This window comes from Phaenicophaeus curvirostris, chromosome 7, assembly GCF_032191515.1.
Source record: "Phaenicophaeus curvirostris isolate KB17595 chromosome 7, BPBGC_Pcur_1.0, whole genome shotgun sequence".
Taxonomy (NCBI): domain Eukaryota; kingdom Metazoa; phylum Chordata; class Aves; order Cuculiformes; family Cuculidae; genus Phaenicophaeus; species Phaenicophaeus curvirostris.
The window spans coordinates 26321679-26348543 of NC_091398.1; the positions used below are offsets into that span (position 1 = coordinate 26321679).

Genomic DNA, 26865 nt, shown 5'->3' on the forward strand with positions numbered 1-26865 from the left:
ACAAAATCCTTGGTTTCCCTTGAATAGTCTCTGTTCACTCCCCCAAAATAAGAAAGCATAGAACATGATTGTGATCTCCCTTGGAAGAGCACAAGCCAGGAGAAATGTGATCTGTGAAAGCTGCAGGCTCTCCTACAGCTCATGACCAGCCATACACTGCACACTGCCCCATTGCTTTTTGGAGTGTCAGAAAAAGATGCCAAAAAAATAGCTCTTGTGAGGAGCATGGACCAGGCATTCATCTGGAACTCCATCCTTACTGCTGGTCTCAGTGGTTCAATGAAGTACTAGACCCAGGATCCCCATGGCTGAGGCTACTTTCATAATGTGGGAGAACCCACCATTAGGGCACATCTCATAGCTAAAACCATGTTGTCTTCTGGTTGAGGATATGACTCAGTTTCCAGGTGTGCTTTCATGGATGAAGGTCCTCGTAGTACTGTGTAGGAGTGAAATAAGGGTGGCCACTAGACAACATCACAGCACCTGGACTTTGGCATCCTCTGAAAGCTCAAGTAGCTTCCCAGGTATCCCTCACAGGATCTCTACCCCATGGCAATCCAGCCATGCCCAAGCCTCCTATGCCAGGGCTTGCACCTGGGCTTGATGGAGGCAGTTCTCTACATGCCTCACCATTCTGTGTCTCACAGGTTGGAGTGCAAATGAAACCTCTTCTCCAACCCCCTAGATACTCTCGCTGTCTCTGTATTAGGTATTAATACACAGGGCACACTATTTCTTAAGGGCTGGAGGAGAGAATGAGGAAAACAAATTCTCTCCTGCCCTAAGCCCTCTCACAACGTGCTTCCAGATCTCCAGGTGAACAGTGCTCACTCTCCACCCAGTGCTAAGCACCCATTCAGACTGGAGGCAGGTTCTCATAAAAATGAGCGGCAGGATGCAATTAATATGCTGTAAAAGTCATAAGCGTCAAATGGAGAAACCATTTAAAACCACTTCTAGATAATATCCTAGGGGGTGGCTTTTCTTACCTTAGGGGAGCCAATTTTTTGGTAGTTAACTGTGATCTAAGCACAGATTCAGTAGTATTACATAAAATCTCTGGAAAACCTCTTGGTAGAAAGGAAAGCTTTGCAATGTGGATTTCTTTTTTGAAAAGGGAAGGGAAGACAGGAGGGAGTTAATCTTTACCACAGAGCCCACATGGGGCAGGAAGGCAGTAAAACAAGGAACACCTGAGAAGTGCAACAAAAGCCTTAAGCTTGGAAATTTTGGAGAAGAAGGAGTTAATGCTTTTAAGCAACCATCCTCCTCTTACCATAGATAAGGGTGCATTCTAGTGGCAAAATCCATGCAATGCAGCTGCACAGATGACTGATCTAAAAAGAAACCTGGGGAATATGAGGCTTTGGAGTAGTGCGTGCATATGTGGAAGGAGATTGCCTGGAATCGCACATAAACCTCAGCCAGAATTGGCTGATCTCTTTTAATTTACCACTCTCCTGGTAGAGAATCCTGTGCTTGTTACCGAACTGCAGCCCTATTCCTCCCAGCTGGGTTCACTTTATCATCCTGCCCCAGGTGTGACATCCCTGTGCACAGCTGTCTGGGCCGCCCACAGGACTGCATGCTGCAATTTTGGAGATTCCCTTTGCCATGCTTCCAGATTCCCTGCTCCCAGCAACGAATGAGCACTGAGGGAGGCAAGTGCAAAGGACCACGGCCTGGAGAGCTGTAACCCGTAGGAATGCAGTGGTGGAACAAAAGACAACAAACCCCAAGCTGTCCAGGACAGAGAACAAGCATTGCAAAGCACTTTTTTTTTTATTCCCTTCCCACTTTGTGCAGGGCAAGAGGCAGAAGAAGAATTAGCTAAAACGTGCAAACTGGACTTCACATGGCAAAATTCCCCTTGTTTTCTGGCATGCTGTAAGCAACAGTGAACTTTTCCAAAAAGGAATCTAACACAGTTCTTACAAGCAGCCTAAGCCTCCCTCCTGCTCTCTGTCCAGCTGCATTAACCCTTGCTGTTTGGGGGGGTGTCAGGGGCACGCCCTGGCACTGGGCAAAGCCTCGCTTCACTTTTATTCCTCGCCCAGGGGCAGAGAGGCAGGAGAGGAGAGCTGGGCACCCTGCATATACAAAGGCTCTTTCCTGGACCAGGGTGGACAAGAGGGGCTTCCTGAGGCGCATCCAGCCACCTCCCTGCTTTGCTCACCCTTGGAGCTGATGCACCGGCTTCCCCTCTCTCTGAGGGTTTCCAGCCTACCAGCTGCCCAGGCAGCAGATGGAGATCCATATTCCACCAGCACAGGGTACAGCATGCAGAATCAGGTCCTGCTAACTCAATATCCTCCCGTTCCTTCCCAAACTCAGAGCCCTGACCTATCCCTCCTACACTCTCAGCATCCCAGGCTGATGCACAGCCCCATTGCAACCACTTCTCTCCTTTTTTTTTTTCCTTTTTTTTTAGTTTCAAACATGAAGATCTGATTTTTTTTGGTGGTTTTTTTTTTTTTACCCCCTCCTTCCCCACGCTCGGCTTCCCTTTCCCCCTCCTCCTCCTCCTCCTCCTCCCCTTGTCTCTCCTCATAATATTATCCTTGATCGCTGCCCGAGGTTTGAAGCCCAGAAGTCAGAAGCTGTGCACCCCACCCCCACGGCTCGAGTGTGCACTGATAGGGCCCTCGCTGCTGGCACCTCGTCAAGCTGAGGTGTCATTGGGATCTCAAATTGCAGCTAGGGGCTGGCAGGCGGCCAGAGGCAGTCTATTTAAAAGACAGCCTGTTCTGCAGTATTCAGTCTCTTTAGAAACTTCTCCAGGGGAAAAGTGTTGGGAGATCTACAAAGTGGATTTTTTTTTCCCCTCTCTTTTCTTTTTTTTTCCCCCCTTTCCTCCTGTTTTTTTACCGCTCCTTTGCAGACTTTGCAACAAAACACTCCAACTTTGCAGAACACTTTTTTTTTTTGCCTTTTTTTTGGCTTTTTTTTTTCCACTTTTTTCTGCCTGTGCAAATCTCGGAAGAGGAAAGTGGGAGGGTTGAACAGAGCCGATCGAAACACAACTTTGCTTCATACCAAGCTTCCCAGCACCTCGCTGCGTCGGGAGAGACTTTTTATTTTTTTTTTTCTTCTCCTGCAGAAGAAGAGAGAGAGAGGGAAGGGGAGATTTGCATCCCCTCTTCCTTCTCCTGCGTCCCCATCTTCCCCGCCTCGCCTTGACCTCTTTGATGCATTAATAGCAGGACACTGGTTTTCAAGGAACTTTTTGCTCCCTTCACAACCTGCCTTTGGGAAGAGTGTGTGTGTGTCTGTGTGAGTGTGCGAACTCGCCGTCCCACCTCCCCAAACCCCCCTGCTCCCCCGCGCCTCCCCCTGCAACCTGTAGGCTCTGCAACCCCTGCAGCCTTTTCTCCCTTTCTCCCCTTCCTTCCCTCTCTCTCTCTCTCTCTCTTTTTTTTTTTCCCCTGCTGCGGATCGCGGTGCAAATTCTCCATTTCGAGGCGAGAAAAAGCTTAAAGGAGAAAAAAAAAGGAGAAAAAAAAAAAAAAAGCAAACCTAGACACCCCCCCCGCCCCCTTCTCCCAACGCCAAAAGAAAAGCAGGAGGGTCTCGCACCCCGAGCATAAACCCCTGCAAGGAGGGGCTGCGCTTTCCGAACCCTTTTGATTATTTTTCATTTTTATATTTTTATTTTTTTCCTTTTCTTTTGCCCCCGAAGGGGCAAGCGGGCCCGCCCCCGCGCCCCGTCCCGCAGCGTCCCCGCCGCGATGCTGCTGCGGCTGCTGGTGCTGCTGGGCGCCTGCCCGGGGCTGTCGCGCTGCCTGGGCTCCTTCGTGCAGTGCGAGCCCTGCGACGCCAAGGCGCTGTCGCTGTGCCCGCCGCCGCCGCTGGGCTGCGAGCTGGTGAAGGAGCCGGGATGCGGCTGCTGCCTCACCTGCGCCCTGCCCGCCGGGCAGCCCTGCGGCGTCTACACCGAGCGCTGCGCCCGCGGGCTCCGCTGCCTCCCCCGCCAGGGCGAGGAGAAGCCGCTGCACGCCCTGCTGCACGGCACCGCCGTCTGCCTCAGCGAGAAGAGCTACCGCGAGCAAGCCAAGGCCGGTGAGTGACACCCCCACACACACCACCTTCTCCCGGATGCTTTTCCGCCCCGCCGGCTCCTTTTCCACCTGCTTTTTGCACCCGCCACCGTCTCCTGACCGCTTTTTTTCTCCCCCTCTCCTTCTGGCTGCTTTTCCATCTTTCCGATCGCTTTTCTATTCCCTCCCACCGTCTGCTCTTCCCATCCTTCCGGCTGCTTTCCCGTCTTCCCGGGTGCCCTTCCTCGCTTTTCCGCCTTCCCGACTACTTTTCCATCTTTCTCGCCGCTTTTCCGTGCTCGCCTTCCCCGGCTGCTTTTTCATCCCCCCCCACCACCACCACCACCGTGCGCTTTTCTGTCTTCCCGGCTGCTCTTCCCTTCCTCTCCACCACCGGCAGCTGCTTGTCCGCCTCTGTGGTAACTTCTGCATCTTTGTGCCTGATTTTTCCCTTGCACACGCACATCTGTGCGTCCCGGCTGCTTTTGTACCTTTCCAGCTATTTCCTTCCCCATTTCTTTACCTCTCCCCCTTCCACCAGCAGCTCTTCCAAGCCCCCGGTTGCTTTTCCAGCTGCTGCTGCACCACCACCGCTTCCCCTGGCTGCTCTGCCATGCCCCTATTGCTCTTCCACCTTTCCAGATACTTTTCCATCTTTCCAGCTGCTCTTCCACCCCCTCAGTTGCTTTTCCATCCCCCAGTTGCATTTCCATCTTTGCAGGCACTCTTCCACCCCCCTGGCTGTTCTTCCATCGACCCCACTGTTGCATCATCTCACAACCTCCCCCACCCCCTCTTCCATCACCACCTCTGGGTTGTCCCATACCCAGTGGAAAGCTTTTCTCCCCCACCTCCCAGATGCACCCTGTTAGTCACAGCTGCATCCCAGTCCTTTCCTGGCTGCATCCTTCACATCTTTACTGCATCCCTTGTCTTCATCCTCTCCCTGACCCATTTCTCTCACCGTATCCTCCTCCACCTTGCTCTGGGGCCCGAGCTGGCCTCAGCAGCTTGAGATAGAGGGGAAGGCAGGGACACCTCCTTGAAACCATCTGTCCCATCCGCAAAGTCCTCGCCCTTCCCCCCCCAGGTTTGTTGCTCAGCCTCTCCCTTTCTCCCTGGATCCCTGCAGCCTGCTCCTCCTGGCTGCCCACTGCTGGCTGTCTTTGTTGAGCAGGACATTAAAGTCGAGGGAGGTGCAGGTGCATTAGGGGTAGGGACTATGTGAAAGGGAAAAGTAATGATGGCGTGGCTAATAATCAGAAAGAAAAGGTTAAAAACAAGCACAAGGCTAGCACGACAGCAGCAGTGCGAAGCCAAGCTTCTGAAATATTTGCATCTTTCATGTGACAAAAGCACAAAAGAAAGCATTCCTTCACTTTGGCACATGTTAAACTCTGGATCCTGTAGCTTAAGCAAAGATGCTTTCCCTATATTCTTCCCAATACGTCTGTATTTCTGCTGTGGCGTGAAGGGGAGGCAGGGAGGATATCTGCATGCACAGTGGAGTTGGGAACTACTTGGCAAAACAACCAAAACAGGAACAAGCCCTCCACTTTTTTTGGTCCATAAAAGTCATTTTTGCTTGTTAGCAAGCTTCTGCTTATACCCACACAATGGGAGTCCGTTTCTCCTTTCTAGCACCTAATAAATCTTGATGCTTTTATTATTTTTCCCCCTTTGCTGCTTGCAGGCAGTGGTTGTGTTGCTACACTCCATCCTTCACAGAGAAGCCAAATTCTGCGTGTATAACTTACTCCTTATCCCAAATGACAGCTAATGTCCAAACTCCCCTAAAATCAGCCAGAAACAGCAAAGGTGAGCTGGGTTCTCTGAAGGGCAGCTGGAAAGGGCAAGGGCTGGGAGGAGACTTGTGCTGGGAGAGGAGGATGATGCCAGGAACAGCGTTCCTGCTGTGGAGCCCAGGAAGCTGGTCAGTAACTCGCTGGCAGCAGAGCTATGTGAAGTATCCTGCAGCGCGTCTTCTGTGGTGTTTATTTACTCTGCACGTGTGTGTGCAGCCAGGGGGGGTGGGCAGTGTGGTCAGGAAGGCAAAGCTATGCAGCTGTTACACTGAATGGTTGGTAGAGTGGGGCCAAGGGTGCCCCGTGCACACCAAAGGCACCCAAAAAAAGCTTTGGCACTTGGCTCCCAACATGAATCTCCTTTTGTTCCACCTGCCTCACTCTTCCCAAGGAAACTGGTCCTTTAGCAGGTGCTTTGCATGAAACCTTTGGCATGTCTGCTTGTAATATCGCTGGGTTTGGTTTCCTTGAGATGGGGAGCTCCTATTGAATGAACAAGGAGAGAGAGATAGGAAAGAGGTTGCAGGCTTGTTGCAAAACCATCCCCCTGGCACCACCTGCACTTCTAGTTTGGACTCCCCAAGTGCCGCAGGGGGCTCTTTTTGATGGGTTTTGTTTGCAGCCAGGAGATGAGCCTGTTTCGGACAGGCTGCTGCAGGAAGCCACAAGAGACCAGCAGGCTACTCTTGAGATTTGTGTGATTGCAAAAAAAGAAATAAGAAATAAATCAGGAATTCCTAAGGACGGGAGAGGGAAAAACTCTCTTGGCATTCGACTGGTAGCATGTGAGAACAAAGTATATTTTCATAGGCGTGTTTCTAAGCAACGGGACAAGGAAAGAAATTAATTTTGACTTGAACTTTCTGGCCTCTGCCAGTTTGGCCAAGAGTGCAGGGACCGTGAGCTGGGGAAGTTGGCCTGGCCCTCTGATCTATCAGTGACCAAAATTGGCCCTGAACTGTGAACCGCTGAGAAAGAATCAGCACTCTGTAAAATAAACTATGTGACAGCAGCAAGGACTAGATCAAACTGCATTTCTATCTATTTCTGCTTTTGCACTGGCCGAGTTTAAGATCACAGATGCTTTCCTCCTTATAGTAGAGGTGGAGACGCAACAAGCACTATTGCAAGAGTCCAAGCTTGGGAGGCTGGGCTTGGCTCTTCTGTAGACCAGATGTCATGCCTGGGAACAAAATGCTCCCGGGTACAGTGCCTCAGTTTCCTCATCTGTAAGCCAGGCAAGGCAGTACTGAGAAACGATGGAGCAGCTGGGCAGGATGCGCTCCTGGTCAGAAATGAAAGCAAGTGTGGGATTAAAGAGGTTTGGTAAGGCTCGTTTTGGGTAGACAGCTGTATAGGTACTGACAGGATGGTCCCTGTAGTCCTTCCTGGCACACAGCAGTGAGACACTGTCCTTTACCAAAAGCCAAACATCACAGCTGTAATTGACTGTTCCTGGTACAAAACCACGAAGGAACTTCATTTATGGGATAGGTTGTGGGATTCTGGGCTTTCTCTATTTTGTTTATGTTTCCTTTGAAATACACCACGTCTTCCCATTTTTCTCCCCTATGCTCCCACCAGGCTTCCTCCTGCTGACACAGCAAGGTCAGGCTGAGCGCTGGGGAGTGGAGGGCATAGACTTGAGCCTGCTGCCCTAAAAAGGTTGTGGAAAAACAAAGGTTGTCAAATATTTCCTTCTCCTCTCATTCCTGCTCTCTTTCTAGAAAGCGAGCAAGACTTGGCAAGTTTCCTCGTGAAACCGTGAGCCAACGATAACCAGGAGGGGAAAGGAGGGGGAGGGGGCATTGCAGAATTAGCCCTAAGAAAATCATCTTTGCTGTGTCAGCTGGAAGTAGGCGGAAGAGGAGTGCTGCTGAGCCCAACTTTCCTGCAGCTCATGTTCAGTGCAGCCATTTATCCCTCCCTACATAATCCCTCCTGCCCTGTTTCTCCTTCCCATGCATTTCTGCTCCTGATTTGGGGTTGTGGGACTTCAGGGGCGAGTGATGGGGACACAGCAGGGCAGGTGGGCAGCCCCACGCCGAGGTCCAGGGGAAGGGTGAGGGTTAGGACAGGGCTCATGGGAGCAGGGAACTTGGGATACACCAGCATGCGAACGCATGTTGCTCAAAGAGGGACCCAGGTTGTGCAGAGCAGCAGGTCCTTTGTGCGAAGCAGCTCCCAAGATGTCAAGGTGAAAGCTAGTAGCAACAGGCCTGCGAAGCTTCTGATCTGAAACAGGAAAGTCTCCATTTTTCTTTTGATCTGAACTTTCAACAACAATAACAATATATTAAAATTAAAAAAAAAAAAAGAGTGAAATCCATAAGGTGCTAGTAAGAGAGCCAGGTTTCTGCGGTGTGTGTGTACGGGGGTGGGAGGGATGGGGTGGTTCAAACAGGAAAGGAGGGGCCTTGGCTGGAAAGATTTTTCAGCAGCCTGGTTTGTAAGGAAGGAGCAAGAATATTAAGTAGTTGATCCAAATGAAATTCCTGCCGGGTGCCAGCAGAGTTCACTGGAGAAAAGACGTGGCTCTGTGCAGGCGTGTGTGTGTATGTGTGAGTGACAGAGCTTCTGAGTTCCTGCACACTGCTGTCAGCCTGGACCCACTCCAGGTGAACTAGGGGAGCCCCTCCAGAGCCTGTACTGCTGCAGCAGGGAACAGGTTCTGGCTTTAAGTGGGAGCCTCCGCAAACCTGAGGGATGCTGGAGAAAGGTTGTGTGCCTCCTCCTGTCGATGCTTAAGCACTAGCATCCTGTGCCCAGGTGACGGTTGCAGCTTTGGCACATCAGTAGCGTGAGTACAGTTGTGTGTGTCTGGAAGCACACATGACTGCGGGATGAGGTGTCTCATCAAGCTCGGAAGAGAGGGCAAGGAAAACTTGGGTACATTTTGTGCCAGCTTTAGGACAGCCCCTAGTTTCTTCTGGTTGCAGTTTGGCACATATGTGTCAGGGCAGCAGGGAAGGAAGGAGAGGAGAAAAAGCAGCGAGTGGGTGCTGCCTTACAGGGAGCGTGGTGCTCTGCTTCCTCCTAACGTCCGCTGGAAGTTTTACTTGCACTGGGTTGAAAGACGCCACAGAGCAGCAGTGGGAGCTGTTATAGCAGTGGCAGTTCCCAGTGCTCCTCACCCAAACTGGAAAGCCTGGGAGCAGTTTGGGAAGGCAGGCAGGAACCTCAGACCTTCATCCTCCCCTATTCAGTGGGGTGAGCCACTAAGAAAAGTTGCAGCTAAGTCACAAGGGAGATAAAAGGGCTCATGGCACAGCAAATATCTTTTTTTTTTTTCCTTACCAAGCATTTAGTAGCGTAAATTCAAAGATCAGATATAAATAAAAGCTGAATTTTGCTGGAACACACCTGCCCCTCCATGTGAGCTGCAGAGAAGCAGGATTAACATGCACAATGAAGATACACATGTGAGCATACCCACACATGTATCTGTGTTCACACACCCACACACGCCTGTACAAACATTTAATGTGTGCAAACACACAGAGCGTTTTTGTCTCTGGGGGCAGAATGGTTTCCAGGCAGCACACACAAACCTCTCTGGTGTAGTGGTTCTGCTTATGACTGGTACATTGGTATTTTGCTGTCAAGATCAGATACTGGCATACAGACCATCCTACCCTATCTTCCCACTGAGGGCTGAGAAATGAGATGCAGCAGGTGATCATATCAAGGGGAGGCAGGGAAGGAGAGAGAGGGAAGATAGTCTTCTCAGCCATCTGCATGGATCTGAACTCACCCCCCATGTTTGGAAGTGGGCTGGACTGTATTTTTTGGATGGACTGAGTCTACATTAGCTAAATACCCTGAGAGATATTCTAGTGAAGGTGCAGATAGGTTGTATCTTGAGGGGGGCAGCTGATCCTCCTGCTGGATGTGCCTGGTGGCATCAGTAGAGGAGAGAGCATCAGGGGCACTGAGTGCACTGGGATCCTACAAACTTCTCTTTGCCCAGGCAGCAACAACAACTGCCCTTTGGGAAAGCGGCAAAGAAGAATTTGACTGGGGAAACATCGCAAATTTGCTGAAGTGTGGTAAGCTGAGGGCAGGAGAAACAACCACCAGCACAGGGGAGGAAGAAGCAGCAAGGCTTGAGGACATGGTACATGCAGAGGTCAAAGATGATGCAAAGATTTTGGCCTGGGTAAACTCAGTGGCAGCCAGCGTAATAACCACCTAGTCATTTGTAAGAAGATTTTTTTTAAGGTAAAAAGGGAGATATTATCTGTTTATCCTCAGGACAGGTTTAGCCACCAAAAGAGGAAAGGGAAACCTGAGAGTCCTTGAAGACCTGCTGGGGCTCCTCAAAGACCTGGACACCCCAGGCCCATTTAGGGAGGGCTTTCATGCCATATCTCGCTGAAGCGATGTGCAGGGCTGACCATATGTCATAGAGTGGGATTGCTGCTATACCAGCACTCCCAGACCCCGAGGCTGCCCATTTTGAGATCATTGAGCACGGGTCATGCTTGATGCCTCCATCCATCCAGGAAGGGTCACATCGCACCACTCAGATCTCACATGACACTCCCTGTTCTTTCAGCTGTGTAGCCAAGGCAACTCTCAGCAAGATGTTGTGTTTGAGGTGGCTCTTTGAAGTTTGTGATCTGAGGGGACCCCTTGGTGTTTATGTCAATCCACAGCTTGCAGATAATCCCAGTAGAAGCCAGTGTAATGTTTCTGCAGAAATTTGGGACTCGTCGTGGTTTGATGTGGGCAAATTTGCCCTCAAGGAAGCCATTTCTCAGCATGTTTTGGTGGACCTCCTGTCTGTTTATGATGTTTCCAGGACAAATGTGCTAACTGCCCATCAATTTATATCTTTTAACCATGAGCTTCTGGCTGGGAGACCACAGCTGCCTTAAGCTATGCTTGCAGGAAGGTCTAAGCCTCCCTAGCTACAAAGAGACTCTGATCAATGCACTAAACTTTGAGGATGCATATTAAACTTGTGCCTGTGGAGTCAGTGGGAACTTCTTGTGTGCATTTGTATAAAGCATTGCTCTCACTATTGCCCTCATTCTCCAGATAGCTCTCATGCTCCCATAATTTTTCCATGTGGCTGCACTGTTTTGGTACTGCTTCTTTCACACAGAATGTGGAAATGGAGTGTAAATACTGCCCACAGCAAACTCATACATTGTTCCCTATTAGCTTGGCTTGATCCTGCAAGATGCTGAACACTTTTTCACTAGACCCAGAGCATCATAGGTTTTAGGCAACTAATCCCCTTCGTGGAAGCCAGTTACCTCAGTCCTTGAAGGACTGTAAGGCTAAAGCTCAAGATACTTTTGGCTTCAGTAGGATTGGAAAGCTCCTAGCAGCTGCCTGCCTTGAGGGCTGTTATTGCAGTTTGGTTTGTTTGCTTGTCGGATGGACACAGCTGGCTCACTGATGGAGATAATTGTTATGTTGATGGAGATAACTGGTCTGCTTGCTATTTAAGGGCAAGAAGGTAATCCTGACAGATACTTAAGGAAGTGATCCCCTAGATAAAGAGAGAGGGATTGTATACTAAGGGTAATTTTGGAAGCAAAGTAAGCCAATAGTCATAATTCTTTTTTTGTAGAAAACCGGCAGAAATACTTTCATTTTCCAAATTTATATGGGATTCATCCTCAGAGGACAATTAAATCAACAGATCCATTTATTATTCATGCTTAAGAAATCAGATGTTGTGCATTGTACTAATTATGAAAATCTAGTAATTAAATAAGCCAGTGAACAACTATAGAACCCAGCTTTCACTTTCTAATTTAAAGGGCACGCTAGAAAAGAAAGAAGTTTTATTAGGGACTGTGTGTAAGACCTGTCCAGCAGTCAAAAATGGTGCTGCCATAGCCACATGTATGTCTTAATAGATCTTAATAATGTTTCACTTTTGACTCCTGCTTTCCTGAAGAAATAGCAGAAGCAGGTGCTGCATCATTTCATAATCACTTCAGTGTTCGGTTACTTGGCTTTGTAATAGCAGAGGCAGCTTGAGGTTGCAGGAAAACCAGCAAAGTGCAACAGCAATTTTATCATTCTAGAAAGGGTTTGGACCTGTGGCAAAGGATGGTTAGTTGTCTTCCTTGGAGTTTCAGACCCCAAAATGGAGTTCTTCACCCTTTGCTCGACCAAAACACCTGCAATATTTTTTTAATGTTGGAAAGCATCTTTGCATCATGTTGGATCAGAGGGAATTGGTTAGTGTATGGTACAGTGCAGAGAGGGAAATGGCTAGGAGAGGCAAGAGTCATCCATTAGGATCAAGCTTGGACAAGTTTCCGCTTATCAATATCGTCAGAGTGTGAACATTGATACATTTCTGTGGTGGACTGAGGGACTGAAAAATGGCCAGACCTACTCCGGGTGAAGCCTTTCTGAGAGAAGGAGCCATTAATCATTTAAAAGGAAGTCCTAAGGGTAGAGGTGGCAATCTCATCACTTGGAGGTTGTAAAAGTCAGGTTGGACAGTACATGTGATGATGTGTCATCTGGTGCTGACACAGAGATGAGCAATGGATGATCTCACAGATCTTTTCCATCTGGTTTAAGGCAGAGCTGTGAAAGTCAGGCTGAAGGCCTAGAAATCAGTCTAGGCTAGGCTGGAGGTTGCAAGCACAGCTGCATGACTGAAATACTTATGGTGTTGGACCAGTTCTCATCCAGCACCTGACACAGATGCATCTCTAGGCTCTACCTGATGTGCCTTTATCGCTCTGTGGGAGGGCAAAGGGTTTGGCTTTCTTGGTTCTTCCAGTTACTGGCGGCTGTTGAGACTGACAGAGACCTTCAATAATATAAGTGAGGATAGAACTTGTGATGGAGACCACCAGCCTCCAGTAGGAGCAACTTCTCACAGATTCAGCCAGTTGTGAAAAGCTTCTGCTTAGTATGAAACTAAATCAGATTCAAAGCCCTGACTAAAAGGCCAGCTTCATCCATGAGAAGGCCAGAGAGCTTAGCATAAACTGTAGTAGCTGCATCTCTGGTAGGATGTCATCTTCTTGGGATCATCTCTATTAACGTAGATGTCTTCTCTTAATTGCATTGTTCTCAGGGTAAAATGCTACAATGCCCACAGTGACGATTGATATTCCAGCTTTTTTCCAGCAACACTCTTCCTGGTTCTCTTTCTAAGGCTTTCTTAGCACCTATGATTTGCTGTGCTTGCATTTCAGTGATCAAAATAGTATCAGCACCCTGGAAGCATCCTCCTTTCAAGTGCAGGTTTGTTGACATCTTGTGTATATTGATGCCTACCTTCAGCTGACTTTTGGAGATGGGCCCACATAGTTTAAGGGGGCAAAGCCACCTACTCTTCCTCCCTATAGACGTTTCCTCCACCACTGCTGTCCAGGTACCTCCATATGAAAAAGTCCTCCTTGTCCCCTTCAATCTCAGACATTAATGATAGTTGATGGATGCTATTAGGTTTCTTTTCCAATCCATCACACCTCCTTCATTCCTAAAGACATCGAGGTTTTTCTTAGATGATACCTTTCCACCTGGTGGCCAGATAAGCATTTCACACCCTTTCATTTTCACTCAGAAGACCTGAAAATAAGATTGTTTTCTAGGAAGGGTTTTCCCATCTTTTTGCTACAGGTAAATCCAACAGAGAAACTGCTGGTAAGCAAATAATGCTTGTCAGGAGCTACTTTAGATTTTTCTCACTTTTACTGTCAGTTATGCAGACTGTCGTGCAATCTCTTCCCTGAGTTTTCTCTCTTTGGTCTTTTATGCTCTCAGTCATGGCAGCCTGGTGGCTTTTTTGCTGCCTTTATTACAACCAATGGAATCTGCCACTAGGGTTGCTTTGTTGGAAAAGATGCAAAAGACTGAATGATTTCATCGTTTCCACGAAGGAAAAATATGTCTTGGTCACTATGATATTGAAGGATAATTTACAGAGATTTTTCTGGGTCATGCTTCAGTTCACCTCTCACCATCTCATGCAGTTTCAGCATATAGAATGAGGAACGTCTGTAGTCTTCAGATGATCTGAATGAAATATGTTTTATCTTCCTATCATCAGTGCATCAGCAACAGGAGCTTCTCAGTGTAAATTTAATCCTGAAGTACTTCCTTTCCCTCCACTTGCTAGTTCAGTTCCATGGAAGATAACTTTGTTCAGGAAATTTCAGGCTGATACAAGCAGCTATCTAGAAACAGAGTGCCTGCAGTTTTGCAAGATGGCGCATGTTGGCTTAATTTAATTGTAATGGATGGATGTTTGTTCGTGATCTTACCGGAGGGAGATCTGGGAAGTTTCCCTGCTCTTTTACTGGCTAGGCATTTTGGGTCCCCTCTTGCACCAGAATGGTTGTTGCTGGGACCCCCAAGTCTCTGGCCACACTGCCTGTCCATCACAGGCCCAGACCTTCACTGAACTTGGTGTGTCTTATCTGTGCATTGCCAGCTCCCAAGCCTCTGTTGAGAACTGAACACAGCCAGATTTAGGAGCTCTCTGGAGAGAAAGAGGCAAGTCAAAGACAGCAGTGAGCCTCAGTCCTTGCTTGTACATCCCAGGTCAGAACAAGCCCAGTGCTCCAGCAGATGCCCAATCTTGGCTTTTCCAGCGCAACGTAGATACTTGGAGTCTGCTGAACTGACAACCAGCAACATGTAGGGAAGGAGCCCATTTCTAAATGTGCTTTTCTCCTTGCTTTAGAGAGTTGCTCCCAGGGAGTTTTATTTTGTAGCTGCAGCAAGGAAGGGCAGCTCAGGAAAGTACCGTTTGGCATACAGAAACGCAGATCCTTCCTTACGGTTCAAGTTCCCATAGCTGTACCTCTCTCACCTCCACAGCACTTGCTGGCACTGCGGAGAAGTGATGCTGACCCAGAGATCCGTTCCCACAGATAGGCCCTGTGCTTCCAGAGCAGACCAAAACATGAGCTGGTTCCCTTGAGAGCTCTTTTCCCACATGCTGAGCTGCATTTCTCCCCTATCCAGCTCTGTATGAGGACACTGAGGTCATCAGGATGATGATCTCCTGTTCCCATGAATCCCACGTGAACCTGGGGGCAGCCCAAGCACTTGATATTCACGCTCTGCAGGTGAGCCCTGGCTGATGCAGCAGAATCTGCATCCGCAGGTTTCTGCTGAGGAGACAAAAATCTCCTGAGAAAGAACTGGTCTTCCAGGCTAGTTCAGCAAAGCCCAAAACAATAACTTTTAAAAAAGCACCGTAGTATAGCACATCCCTCTCCCATCTATCCCTGCTCCCCAAGGTTCTTCAGGTATTCCTGAGCTGTTCCCAAGCATCCTGCTGGGCCTTGGCTTAATAAAATGGAGATTATTCTTAACCTAGGGCTGAGTCCATCCAGCCCTCTATTAGCTTTTCCTTCTTTTCTCTGAGCTTAGTTCCACTGATCCTTATCCTTCTCTTTAAAGATGTCTCTGTGAGACAAGAGAGTGAGGTCCTAGCGACTTTTATCATGCTGTCACAGGGAGTTAAGGTACTGGGATACCCCAGAGTTCTCTTCCAAAAGCATGTGTTCCTTCCTTCCATACTCTGCAAATCACAAAGGTGACATGCTGCCTTTGTCAGCTGTTGAGGTACCTAATTCCCACAGAATGAAATAGGGTCTGGGATTTCTTACCACTGCTCCTGTGCCTGTAAAACAGTTTGGCACTGCTGCTCATGAGAGCAACACCACAATCTGCAAGGGGACCAGTACTGAAAAGGTAATGGGATTTATCTTTCCTAACTTCAGACCTTTGGAGGCCTAAGTGAGACCACTGGAGTCACAGAAGCAAAGGCTTGAGGATCCAGAGATATGTTGTTCCAACTTAAAACAGGCCCCCAAGCCAAATGATGGGGCTGGTCACAATTCAGAGGGTGCAGCATCTCTGCAATTACTTAAACGTGGAGTTGAGCCATCCAGTGAAACCCCAGCACCTCTGTATTAGCAGATGGGCGTTACTCGATACAGATCTGTCATAAGCGCCTGTTGCACATTGCTGGGGCTTGAGGGATGTGGAGTGACAGTCCAAGCAGGGATGCTGTTTTTCTGTCCTTCTCAGTGTGTGGTGTCTCCTCCCAGTCTCTCATCGCCTGCGAGCATCACCAGTGTGCTCCCTTGCCAGTCCCCACCAGACTGGCCGTGCTGGCCTGCTGTCGATTCCCCACCAAAGCACAAAAGTTCGTCAAAAGTCCAAGGCACATTGCAGCTGGCTCTCTAGCAGCCAACGCCCTGGGCTAGTGGAGGGACTGGCTGGAGTCTGCATCCCCAGCCCTGGCTGCCTCTTCTCCAGTGGGTGCCAGACGGCCTCGGGCTGGGCGGCCGCCTGAGATCACCTCTGACTTCACCAGGGCGGTGGTCTGGAGCAGTGACCCCAGTCCCAGGCATCACGCCTGAGATGGCTTTGCTGCTCCCCCCGGGGGGGCTCTGATGAGGGACTGGGGACCATTCACCACCATGCTGGGGGTTGTGCCTGCGATGGGAACATAAATGAGCTGTTCTTTGTTAGGGCAGTGAAAGCCCAAACTGGGCTGATCCCAGCAGCCTCTAGGGAGCTCAGGAATGCTTTTGCTCAGTTGTGCACTGTAGCTGCAGCCAAAGGGCACGAGGTGAGAAGACCCTCCTCGGTCTGCATCCTTTCCCTGTCTGCGTTATCCCTTCCCTGCCTGCGTTTTGGGAACGCATTTCAGGAATGCAAACACAGCGGCTGTTCCTGTGTGCTAATGAGGAGGGAGGGATTTTTACTTTCCCATCGTGGTCACAGGTGCAACTGCAGGCTGGGGAGGAACTTGCTTGCCCATCTAAGGAGGTTTTGGCATAGGTCAGGCACATCCTCTCCTCTGGACTGGAGACAAGCGGGGAAGGCAGCTGAGCGAAATGTACGATGGGTTTTTTTTACCAGCCAGGGACCTGAGCACAGATTTCTTGTGTAAGACCCAATCTGAAGAAAAATAGTACATCTCTACCGTGATTTGCAAGTGCAAAATCTGTTTTCCGGGACAGCACTGACGTTCCTCCTCTCCCAGCCACAGGGAGCCCAGGGAAGCTGCTTTACATTGCCCAGCAAGAACCAGTACCATAAAGGATAGAGGTGGAAGGAGAAATGGGAGGACCCCATCCCTTCAGCAGTTACAGGGAAGAAGACAAACATTGATTTCAGCAATCATTGCCTCTGCCTGTGTGTGCATGTAAAGTCCAGCAGGAACACATAAGGACCCGGTGTGGGTCTCAACAGGTAATGGAGCCACCATAGACAGGAATCAGCATCTCTTTGTGCCAGGGAGCTGTTGTTATGGGTGGAGCTCAGAGAGTGTCTAGATCTGGCTTCAGGGTCCTAGTAACTGAAAACTGCAGAAAAATACCTCACGCTCCCTCAGCCTCTCCCATAATGGTTTTTTCCCTTCTCCATTGCCAGCATCAGCTGCCCAGGTGTCTGATCCCAAAATGTTGTCACTCCCCCCAGAGAGAAAAACAAGGTGTCAGAGATCACCCAGCTAGGTTTGGAAAATGCCACGTTGGTGTGAGTGGTGATGGGACAGAAACTGGCGTATTCCAAAGGCAGCTGCTACCAAGGCCCAAAAATTACAAGGAGCCCATAGGAAAAGCAGCATTGGAGTCACTCATGAAGTCCAGGAGCTGAGGATATTTCTTCATGTGCATACTGGGAGAGTGGCACTTGTTCCTAGGGGTAAATCCTCCTCTGGTGAGGAGCAGAGAAGTTGTGCACTGTTTCACTGTACTGTTTAGTGGGAGACACTTGCTGCTCTATAACCAGCAGTGTTTCACCCTTTGGTAATGTAAGCCTTAATTTCCGTCTTGCAATGGGCACCTCTGAACAGAGATTGTCCAGCTTAGGGGCAGAGGAAGGACTGGGCAACTTGTAAAGGTCTCCACCAGTGGCATTTGCTATCGTTCCTATGCTAAAGGTTTAACCGAGGTCCCCATTACATCTTTCTCCAACACCTTCCTGCTTAAGTGGTGTATTTAGTTAGTGCTCATGCTGAAAGTAATAAGACATAATAATCAAGAGAGCTGTTTAGCAGGATTGTGCTATGGCTGTGCTTGTCCTTAGGTGTCTGTGGCTTTTGAGGGGGGGTGGGTTTGAACAGGACAGCAAGTCCTCTAGCAGTGGGCTGTAGGTGTAAGGAGTAAGGATCGCTTGCAGCAGCGGTGAATAGATACTTTTCCTAGCTTTCTCCCACAAAGGAATGAAAACGTGTGACAAAAATTCAAGCCTCCTAGCCTTTTTGCAAAATCTTCCTGCTGTACTCTGTAATCTCAGCAAACGGGAAGGCAGTGTTCCCATGCGCCCCGCACCCAGGTGTGTGTACACACACACACACTGTGGGGACCTCACACGTGTCCAAAACCTCTGGAGCACTGAAGCACCAGGCTGGGTGTTGGCCCAGGTACAGGAAGGTGCACAGGCTGTTCTGGGTGATGTCTGTCAAGGACAACAGGCAGCCAGACAGCAGCAATTTGCAGCTTCCCAGATACAGTGCCTGGTATTTTCCTACTCTGCGTCCCTTCTGTAGGGGCAGGATGAAAGGGCTGGAAATGGCTCCTGCTACGGAGCTCCCTCACTACAGCCTGGAGTGGGGAGCAGGCACTAAGCCCTCAGCCCTGGGGCAAAGGACAGGCCAAGCTCTACCATGGGTATTTTCTGGCTTCCAGGTATCATGGGAGCCTGCGTGGATTAGGACATCAATATCATGCTCCTTCTGGCCTGACCTGTGTCAGGAGCATCTCCAGAGTCCCCCCAAGTCCTTTATGGGCACTGCAACATTGGACCAGACACAAAGCCATGGGATGGCTTTGAGTTAAGTCTCCTGCCTTGGCTGTAGGTCCTACATCTCCTTGAGGTGGCTGCAGCCCAAGTCTCCCCTCCAGGCTAGCCAGGCATCCTTGACTTGGCCAGCAGTGCCATTCTTCTGTGTGGCCAGGGAGCTGAAAGGTCACCTACTCCTGAGGAGTGGCAAGAAGGAATGGAGAACGGAGAGCCACCCATCCCCTGCTACCCACTGTACCCCAGCTGGAGACACAGTGAGTACAGTCTCTCTGCCTATACCTCGTGCTCACAGCTGAGATTTGGCGGTGTAACATGCTCTGCCTCTGCAAACAGCTACCTGCCTGAAATCCTATTGCTGGGCTGGCAAGGCAGATGGGAGTAGGTGGTAAGGGGCTGTGCAGCAGGCTAGATCCTGACGGCGAGGGGCGAGGAATTCCAGCCTCTTTCCTGAGTCTCAGACAGGCACAATTAGGGCTCATTCGGGGAAATTGGGCGTTGTTCCTGCTGGCGTCTCCTCTGGAGAAGAGGTGCAGCCGTGCCGGTGCTGCCTGCCACAAGCCAGCCCCGGTGCCAGACAGAGGTTAACAAACGAGCTGTTGGGTGAGGATGGGCAGACGGTTGCAGGGACTCTGGAGATGCTGACGTGGGTGTCTGGTCCAGGCTGCAGTGAGCAGCTGCGGGTCCATGTGGATGAGTCAGCCAGGAGGCGAAGGGGGGCACTGAGTGATGCTTGCCCTGGCTCTGGCTTTCCCTCCTGGTTGGCACTGGGAAGGTCCCTCACCAGCTGCTCAGAGCGTGTGTCTCAGAGACCTTTGCCCTACATTTTGTCAAAATTGGCTTCTTCGAATCAAACTAGGGAACAGATTGTCAGGTTCATGAGCATGACTGCTTCAGCCTTTCTGCTCAAGGAAATAAGGCTATAAAAAAATCAGAGGGTGCAGTACAGGGCTCCCTCCAAGGCGTCCATGGCTTTCTCAGTGGGAAATAAAGATCCAAACTAGATGTCAATGCTGAGCAGCAGACAGAGGAGTCCCACCACAGCCATCCCTTGTCCTATCGCTGCTTGAGGAGGTATGTGTGCACACTGAGGGGCACAAAGAGGGTCAGTTTCAGGTACTTTTTCAGCTGTGCAAGGAAAGCTAGGCTCAGGTTGAGAGCTAGACAGCTTTTGGTGCATGCTAGCCCTCGGCTCCTTATGCAGAACAGTGGGCTGCTGTGGCTCCCATCTCCCTTTGCTGAAAGGGCTCCATGTTAGCGTCCAGCTCCCAGCCCACTCTGGCTTGCTGACAGCTCACAGGAAGCAGAGAAGTAAGGTGTTTGCAGAGGCTGAAGCTGCTGACTATTTGAGCAGGCTGAGCCACTGCAAACACCCATTGCATCGCGAGTCCTGGGGACTGGACATCCCATGCTCAACCCTCACTCCTTGTCCCACTTGTTTGTTATTTTAGGTTTGCCCAGGTAACCATGCCTCTCATATTTGTTATTGCAGAGGTAATGAGGTGTGCCCCTCTAGTGTAATTGTAGGGTTGCCTGCACTGGTGTGAATCCTGCCCTTAATTACCATGGGGCAGCCCAGGGAAATGCCCTGGCTCAGCCTTGTCCAGCCCTGGCAGTCAGTGCCAGAGGGGATTCCTGGGACAGATCACAGCGTGTTTCGTAGCCCTGGAAGGGCTTAGTCATTCAGATGTCTGCAGTCTCCTTTCAGACCTCAGACTGCCACAACATTATTGTGGCAAAGGTTGTGCTTCTACTAGGCCTTGTGCAGCGTAATTTTGTCAGGCACAAGATGATTCCTAATTTCATCAATCTCTTCCATATCCCTTGTCTGTCATCCCCCTATAACATAGGTGTCCCAACCTGGGGGAGCCTTTGAGTCCTGCAGCAAGAAAAATAAACACAAGCATAAGAGCATCATGGGGCAAAATGGCAAGAGAATCCCATCACAGGGATAAAAGTCCCAGGGATGGTGCATGGGGTCATTTACGTTGCTGTAAGCAGTTAGGAGGGTTGCAGGGTCTGGGATGCTGACCTAGCTCCGTTTTGTGGAAAGAGAACAAAGGCTGCTTTCATAAATAAAGGAAGGAGTGGGGGAGGGGGAGAACAGACGACTACCAGCTCTTATTTTCATCCTGACCTTTTATCTTTTGTCCCAGCAGTGATGTTGCAAGGAGGGGCAAAATTGGTGCCCCACTATCTTTACTGTAGTGTTGCAAGAGGGAATGATCTGAGTTGCAGAGTTCACTGGCATCGCAGTCACGAAAGACACCATGCAGGGAGGGATTTCAGCCACCCTGATGCTTTTCTTCCCACTGTGGTGGGTTCCCCTGTGCCTGCCTGCTGGCCACAGCCAAACCTGGCATCAGCACAGGGCTGCTGGGAACCAGAGACTGGGAGACCAAGGAGCCTCAGGAGCCTTATACTCTGTTCAAATTTAGTCCAGAAATAACCCTTTTCACTCCAGTGGCCGTACTAAATGTCACAAGTCATCTAAGATTAGACTGTTACTAGCTGTCTCCTATATATAACTGTGCAGAACTCCTGACTGCATCCTGCTGGTGCAGGTCATGCTCTCCTCCCTTGCTATTGGTACCATTGGTGGCAGCTACAGTCACGCAGCACTGCCTGGCAGCGTTACCCCAGGCTTTGCTGGCTGCTCAGTAGGTGCCAACAGATGGGGCATGGTTCAGCCCCATGAGCACAGGGCTGTGCACTGAGCAGCCTGGAACATTGCTACCTAAGTGTCTACCAACCGCTCAATGGCTTTGCTGTGTGACTGACCTTGACTTCGGAGTTGTCTCATCTTTGAGCATCCCTGGTTTGGGGCTTGGGTGTGAATTTGTCACTTAGTCATCTCACAACGGCTAAAGAGGGACTTCTCTGCCACGTTTTTTGTGTCATCTGGTCCTTTCTCAGTGTGGTTAACCATCCCACTACTCCTTCTCCACTGACACACTGCAGTCAATAGTGGCCTTGTGTGTAGGAGCCCATCCTGAGCCCCAAATACTCCATGCTCTTAGACACTTCCCTGTAAGGAGCAGCTGGGAAAGGGGTTTCTTTGGTCATTTGTTCCTGCCCTGCCTGGTGCAAAGATGTCTCTGGGGTCGAGCAGGAAGCTCCCTGTGCAAAAGCAAACCCCAGTCAGCTCATGGAGACCTGATGGTTTGGTACCCCTTCTCTTCCAGAACGGGAGTCCCGAGAGCATGAGGAGCCGACCACATCAGAGATGACAGAGGAGACCTACCCACCCAAAGCCTACCGGCCCAAGCATGGACGGCTCTCTGAGCTCAAGGCTGAGGCTTTGAAGAAGGACCGCCGGAAGAAGCTGACCCTGGCCAAGTTTGTGGGCATGGCTGAGAACACAGCACACCCCCGTGTGGTGATCCCCGAGCTCCGGCAAGAGTTTGAGTTGGTGGGTGCCTTCACCTTCCCTCCATGGGGCTTCTGTGGAAAGGGGGCTCTGGGAGGGCTTTTCCCCCCTGGGGAGTGGGTGCTGGTGGCAGGGGACAACAGGGGACCTGGGGGCATTTGCTGGAGGCTTGCTGTGACGTGCTCCCCTTCTCATGCTCCATCCTCTCCCTGCTTGCAGGGACCCTGCCGCAGGCACATGGAGGCATCCCTGCAGGAGCTCAAGAGCAGCCAGCGGATGGTCCCCCGTGCTGTCCACCTCCCCAACTGTGACCGAAAGGGCTTCTACAAGAGGAAGCAGGTAAGAAAGAGCCCCAAAGAGGGATGCTTCCCACCCAGGGAGGGTCTGCTGCCCTGGATGGAAAGGACAGAGGTTTTTTCTCTGCTGGGCTGGTGGGAAGATTGTTGTGAGCATCTCCAGGCATGGTTGGTGGGTGGTCTTGCTGATGGCTCTGAGTGCCATCTGGCCTGAGGCGAGCATCCTGAAGGAGGTGGTGTGGGAGGAGGAAAAGTCAGAGAGCTCTGGGCTGGGGTAGCAGTGGGGATGGAGATGTGTTGAAAGAAGAGAGCAAGAGCTAGGGCTGATCCTTATGCCCAGTGCGAGGGAGTCATGCAGTGGCTGGTGGCCATCTCCTGATCTCTGCCCTTGGCTGTCTCCTCAGTGCAAGCCTTCCCGAGGCCGAAAGCGTGGGTTGTGTTGGTGTGTGGACAAATACGGCATGAAGCTGCCAGGGACTGACTACCTGAGCGGAGACCTGCAGTGCCATGCGTTTGACAGCAGCAATGTGGAGTGAAGTCACATCCCCTCCCTCCACCCCCATCACTACCTACCCAGGCTCCCTTCCACCCTCCCTTCCGCACCTCCCTGTGCCCCGGGACTCCGACTCCTTTCATCTCATGTAAGAAGAAAAAAAGAAAGGAAAAGAAAAAAGAGAAAGGAAGGAAAAGAAAGCAGAGAAAGAAAGGAAAAATAGAAAGAAAGAAAGAAAGAAAGAAGCAAAGAAAGGAAAAGCGAAAAGAAAGGAAAAGTGAAAAGAAAAGCAAAGAAAAGAAAAGAAGAGAAAAGAAGAGAACAAACCCTGAAGAAACTGAGGACTCGGAATCTACAGCAGCCTCTTGACAACAAGGACTCAGCAAGGAAAGGACAGAGCCAGAGACAAACCAGCCATGGCCGCTTCACCATCCCACATCTCTTCATGCCTTTCCCCAGCACTGCCCATACTCCCCTGCTGTGAGCAGAAGCCACCTCAATGTAGGAAGTTCTCCAAGTCAGTGATTTTCCAGTATGGGTTTTGGGCAGGTTATTTTCTCGTTTTTTTCCTAGTTAGCTAGATGTTTTCTAAAGGGTCTGGAAGAGAAAACTTTGCAGCCACCATATTCCTTCTCCTCACTTCAGTCCTCCAGAGTCTCCTCCCCACATCACTGAGACTTGATTTGATTTCCATCTCAAGTGACCGCCCTGGATCCAGGCAGATTTCAACACATGTGGAGGAGGCATGGGACTGCTGCCTTTGTGTCTGGAGATGAGCCAGGGAGTGAAACACAGCTCCTGCAGCGGCACAAATACCCTCACAAAAAGTATTCATGGACTTGAAAAAGACATCATCCAAAAAGGAAAGATATCCTTCTCCATCTGCTTCCTCTCAAATGGGAGGTCAGAAATAGTTTTTGGACAAGCGGGACTGCGACTGTTGTCCATCCAGGTGTGGAAGCATTTGTCACCTGCGTGCATGTGCCTGTGTGCAAGCATGTGTGTGCACAGACGTGGCTTTTCCTCCTTGCAAAACTTCACCTCAAAACCTGCAGTCTAGAGGGATAACTGTAAGCAGGGGGACAGATTCTGCAGCCTCCCAAAAAATGATTATAACCTGCCAGACTAAGCATGGGAGCGGAGTTACAGAGGAGCACTGATGCCTGTGGGATCAGAGCCTTGCCGACACCGAGGGCTGCACAGTCCATCACTGTCCAGACTGAAGCATCCCTGTATGGGATCAGGGGGATCGGGGCCAAAACTCTTCATCACCCTTTGCTGCCACAAGGAAGAACAACTATGGAGATGATTGGTTTAATTTTCTCTCAATAGCCAAAAAAGTGGTTTGGTCCAGGGGGAAAAAAACAAACTAAACCTAAACTTTGGTTTATCTTGGATTTTTGTTAAGGCTAGTTTATAGCCTTCCCTGTGGGTAGGAAAATGCTGGTTGCTGTCCTTTCGCATTGAGGATACCGCTTATGTTGCCACGGCTGATTCCCACCCTGCAGTAAGATCCTGCAACGAGCCCTCGCCATTAACCTGGGATCCAGCTCCTTGTTGAGTGACAGCAGCCACCACGCCGCGGAGACCCACAGTCTCCAGTGTGCTGGGACAGCTCTCAGTTCCTGTCCTCGCTTTTTGTTGGTTTTAATATTTTACATTCAATTTTGGGACTGTTGCTTCTCGCTTCCCCATGACAAGGGTCTCCAGGACATTGGTGCTGGGAAGAAGTCTCACAGAAGGGAAGGAAAAGAAAATGAGCTGTGACGTCTGGGTGCTGTGGTCGCAGTGTGCAAACATGCACCCCATGGGGAACACAACCTACTGCCATGGATGGAGCCAGCTGCTGGCGCTGGCCAAAGGACCTGGCTAATCTCAGGGGGAAGGTTTCTGCACCCCTGAAGCTCCTTTGCGCATCACAGACCTGGGCAGAGAGGAAAGGGGATCTGCAGCGTCACTGGGTCCCTGCCAGCAGGAATGAGACAAGGGGGATTCACCACCAAGGGGATCTGATGAAGGCTCCTCTCCATCAAGAGTCCGGTGTCCTCATAGCCTCCCACGGCGTGGCATCACCCCCCTGAGCACCCCACCAGGACACTTGACGTGACTGAGGGAAGAACTGGATGCCCTGCAGTTTTTTCCTTCAGAGTTAATGGCAGGGATGAGTTTTGCTGATGGAATTCCACAGAGAGCCAGTGGAATGTGTTTGGAACTGGCGGGCAGGCCTCTTCACTTGCTGAAAAGTAGGAAGAGTGCCACCAAATGCAGAACTGCCTCCCCAGAAATTCTCTCAGAGTGGGGGTGACCCCTGCATTGCTGGAGAGGAGCATGGTGGGTGCTGAGGTTGGGGGAAGGCTTTGCAAGGCTGATGGAGCAGAGTCATTTTGACCAGGGTGGTGGGTTAATGGTGCGGTGAAGGTGGGGTGAAAACAGCAGGAGGAGGAGGAGCAGCAATGTGCTAACCCTAAGGGCCACTGGTTACCATTCTTGATACCGTCCCCATTTCCTCCACTCGCTGATCCCTGTGCAAAACCTCCTGACTGTTATAGGCCAGTACCACCTTCCCCAAGATCCTTCCCTCTGTTTCCCACTTTCTTGCTTTTTTGTTCAATTGTTGTCTGTTTTGTTGTTTGATTTCTCAAAACTTGAAAGCCTTTGGCTGCAGAGAAAGGAGATAGGTCGCCGGGGAGGGATGGGAGCGGGCAGAGAGGCTCCCCATAGACCTTGCAGGGTGAGGGTCAGCTTATGGGGCCTGAGGGTGGTTTCATGATGTGGCCACCTCAATGACACTGGGAGGGGGACACAAGGTGCCTCCCTGACTTCTCCCTACAAAGTTAGTCTCAGCTGTGTCCCCGGAAGCCCAAAGCACCTGTACAGGCTCCCTCCCCACTGCACATCCTGCCTGTCCTGGCTCCTCCAACCTGGTGGGAGGACGATGCAAGGAGGATACTGCTCCACCCTCACCCCTCCAAGCCACCTCAGTTCCTGAGTTGTGGCAATAAGTGACCCCCTGGCCGCCCACTTTCTTGACGATCCCCAGCAGGACGAGGCTGTGCAGCAGCTGCACTAATATTTAGGACTGCGGTTGGAGCCTGGGGACAAAAGCAGCTTCAGGATGGGGTACCCCTTGCTCAGGGGCGGCAGTGATGTGCTCCCATTCTCAGTGCCCTTTCCATCTGGGGCGAGAAAAACAAAAGGGGTGGATTTTGGAGCTGGGGAGGACTGGGCAAGCAGCATAGGGGCGAATCCAGGCACATGGGGAAGTGGTGGCAATTTGTGCATCGGGGAAGCACAAGGCTCAGGAGTCTTCAGCCACAGTGTTTGCACCAAGCCCCTGTTGGTACCCAGGGTACTGGCTGGGAAGGAGAGGACAAGGATGGAGCAGGGGTCAGGACAGCCCTTCCACCATCTCCCCAAGGAGTGGCACTCAGTGGCTGGGCTACCCCTTGTCTGTACTGCAGTGGACTTTGAAAACCACTAGTACAAGAGCATTTTGCACTATTTCTCTGCTCTCTCCCCCCTTCTCTTTTTCTCCCCCTTCCCTGTGAAAACTTTCTTTTTGTTGTTGGGGTGGGTTATTTTGTTATTGTTGATTTTTTTTTTTTCCCAAACGGAGCATTGTATATTTAACGACTGACAGTTCACCTTGCTTCCAGAGCGCTGTCCTGGCTCTGGCTAGGAGCCTTGCCTACTGTGCCCCTCTCCCCAGCCCTACCAGCCCCCGCCACTGCCACCGGGACAGATGTCACTGCGCATGATACCCACCATTGTAACGCAGTTGTTAAAACACACCAGATTCCGAGTTTCCTGCCTGGTTTTTATCTTTAAGCAATACTCACTACACATTTTACGGTAGCTTTTTATAGCTTTACATACATACGGTAGCTCTGTTGTTTCATTTTGTTTTGTTTTTGTTGTTTTTTTTTTTCCAGTAAACAAGAAATATTCATAATCTTACTGGTGGGAAAAAAAGCAGTTTGTGAAAAACTGACAATGGAAGAAGAGCTTAATGCTCTGTTTAGCATTTTGTACTTAAAAAAAAAATCTCACATTTTATTAAAAAGTGAAGATTGCTGTATACTATTTATTCAACTTATAATTTATG

General features: G+C 50.2%; 1 protein-coding gene across 1 annotated transcript; it reads left to right on the forward strand.

Moving 5' to 3' along the window:
* The first annotated feature begins 3679 nt into the window (after positions 1-3679).
* On the forward strand, positions 3680-25100 carry IGFBP5 (insulin like growth factor binding protein 5). The gene is made up of 4 exons (XM_069861385.1): positions 3680-4062; positions 21787-22013; positions 22191-22310; positions 22672-25100. Exons 1-4 carry the CDS (start codon positions 3732-3734, stop codon positions 22801-22803), a joined length of 810 nt encoding a protein of 269 aa, XP_069717486.1. The 5' UTR covers positions 3680-3731; the 3' UTR covers positions 22804-25100.
* Positions 25101-26865: the final 1765 nt, after the last annotated feature.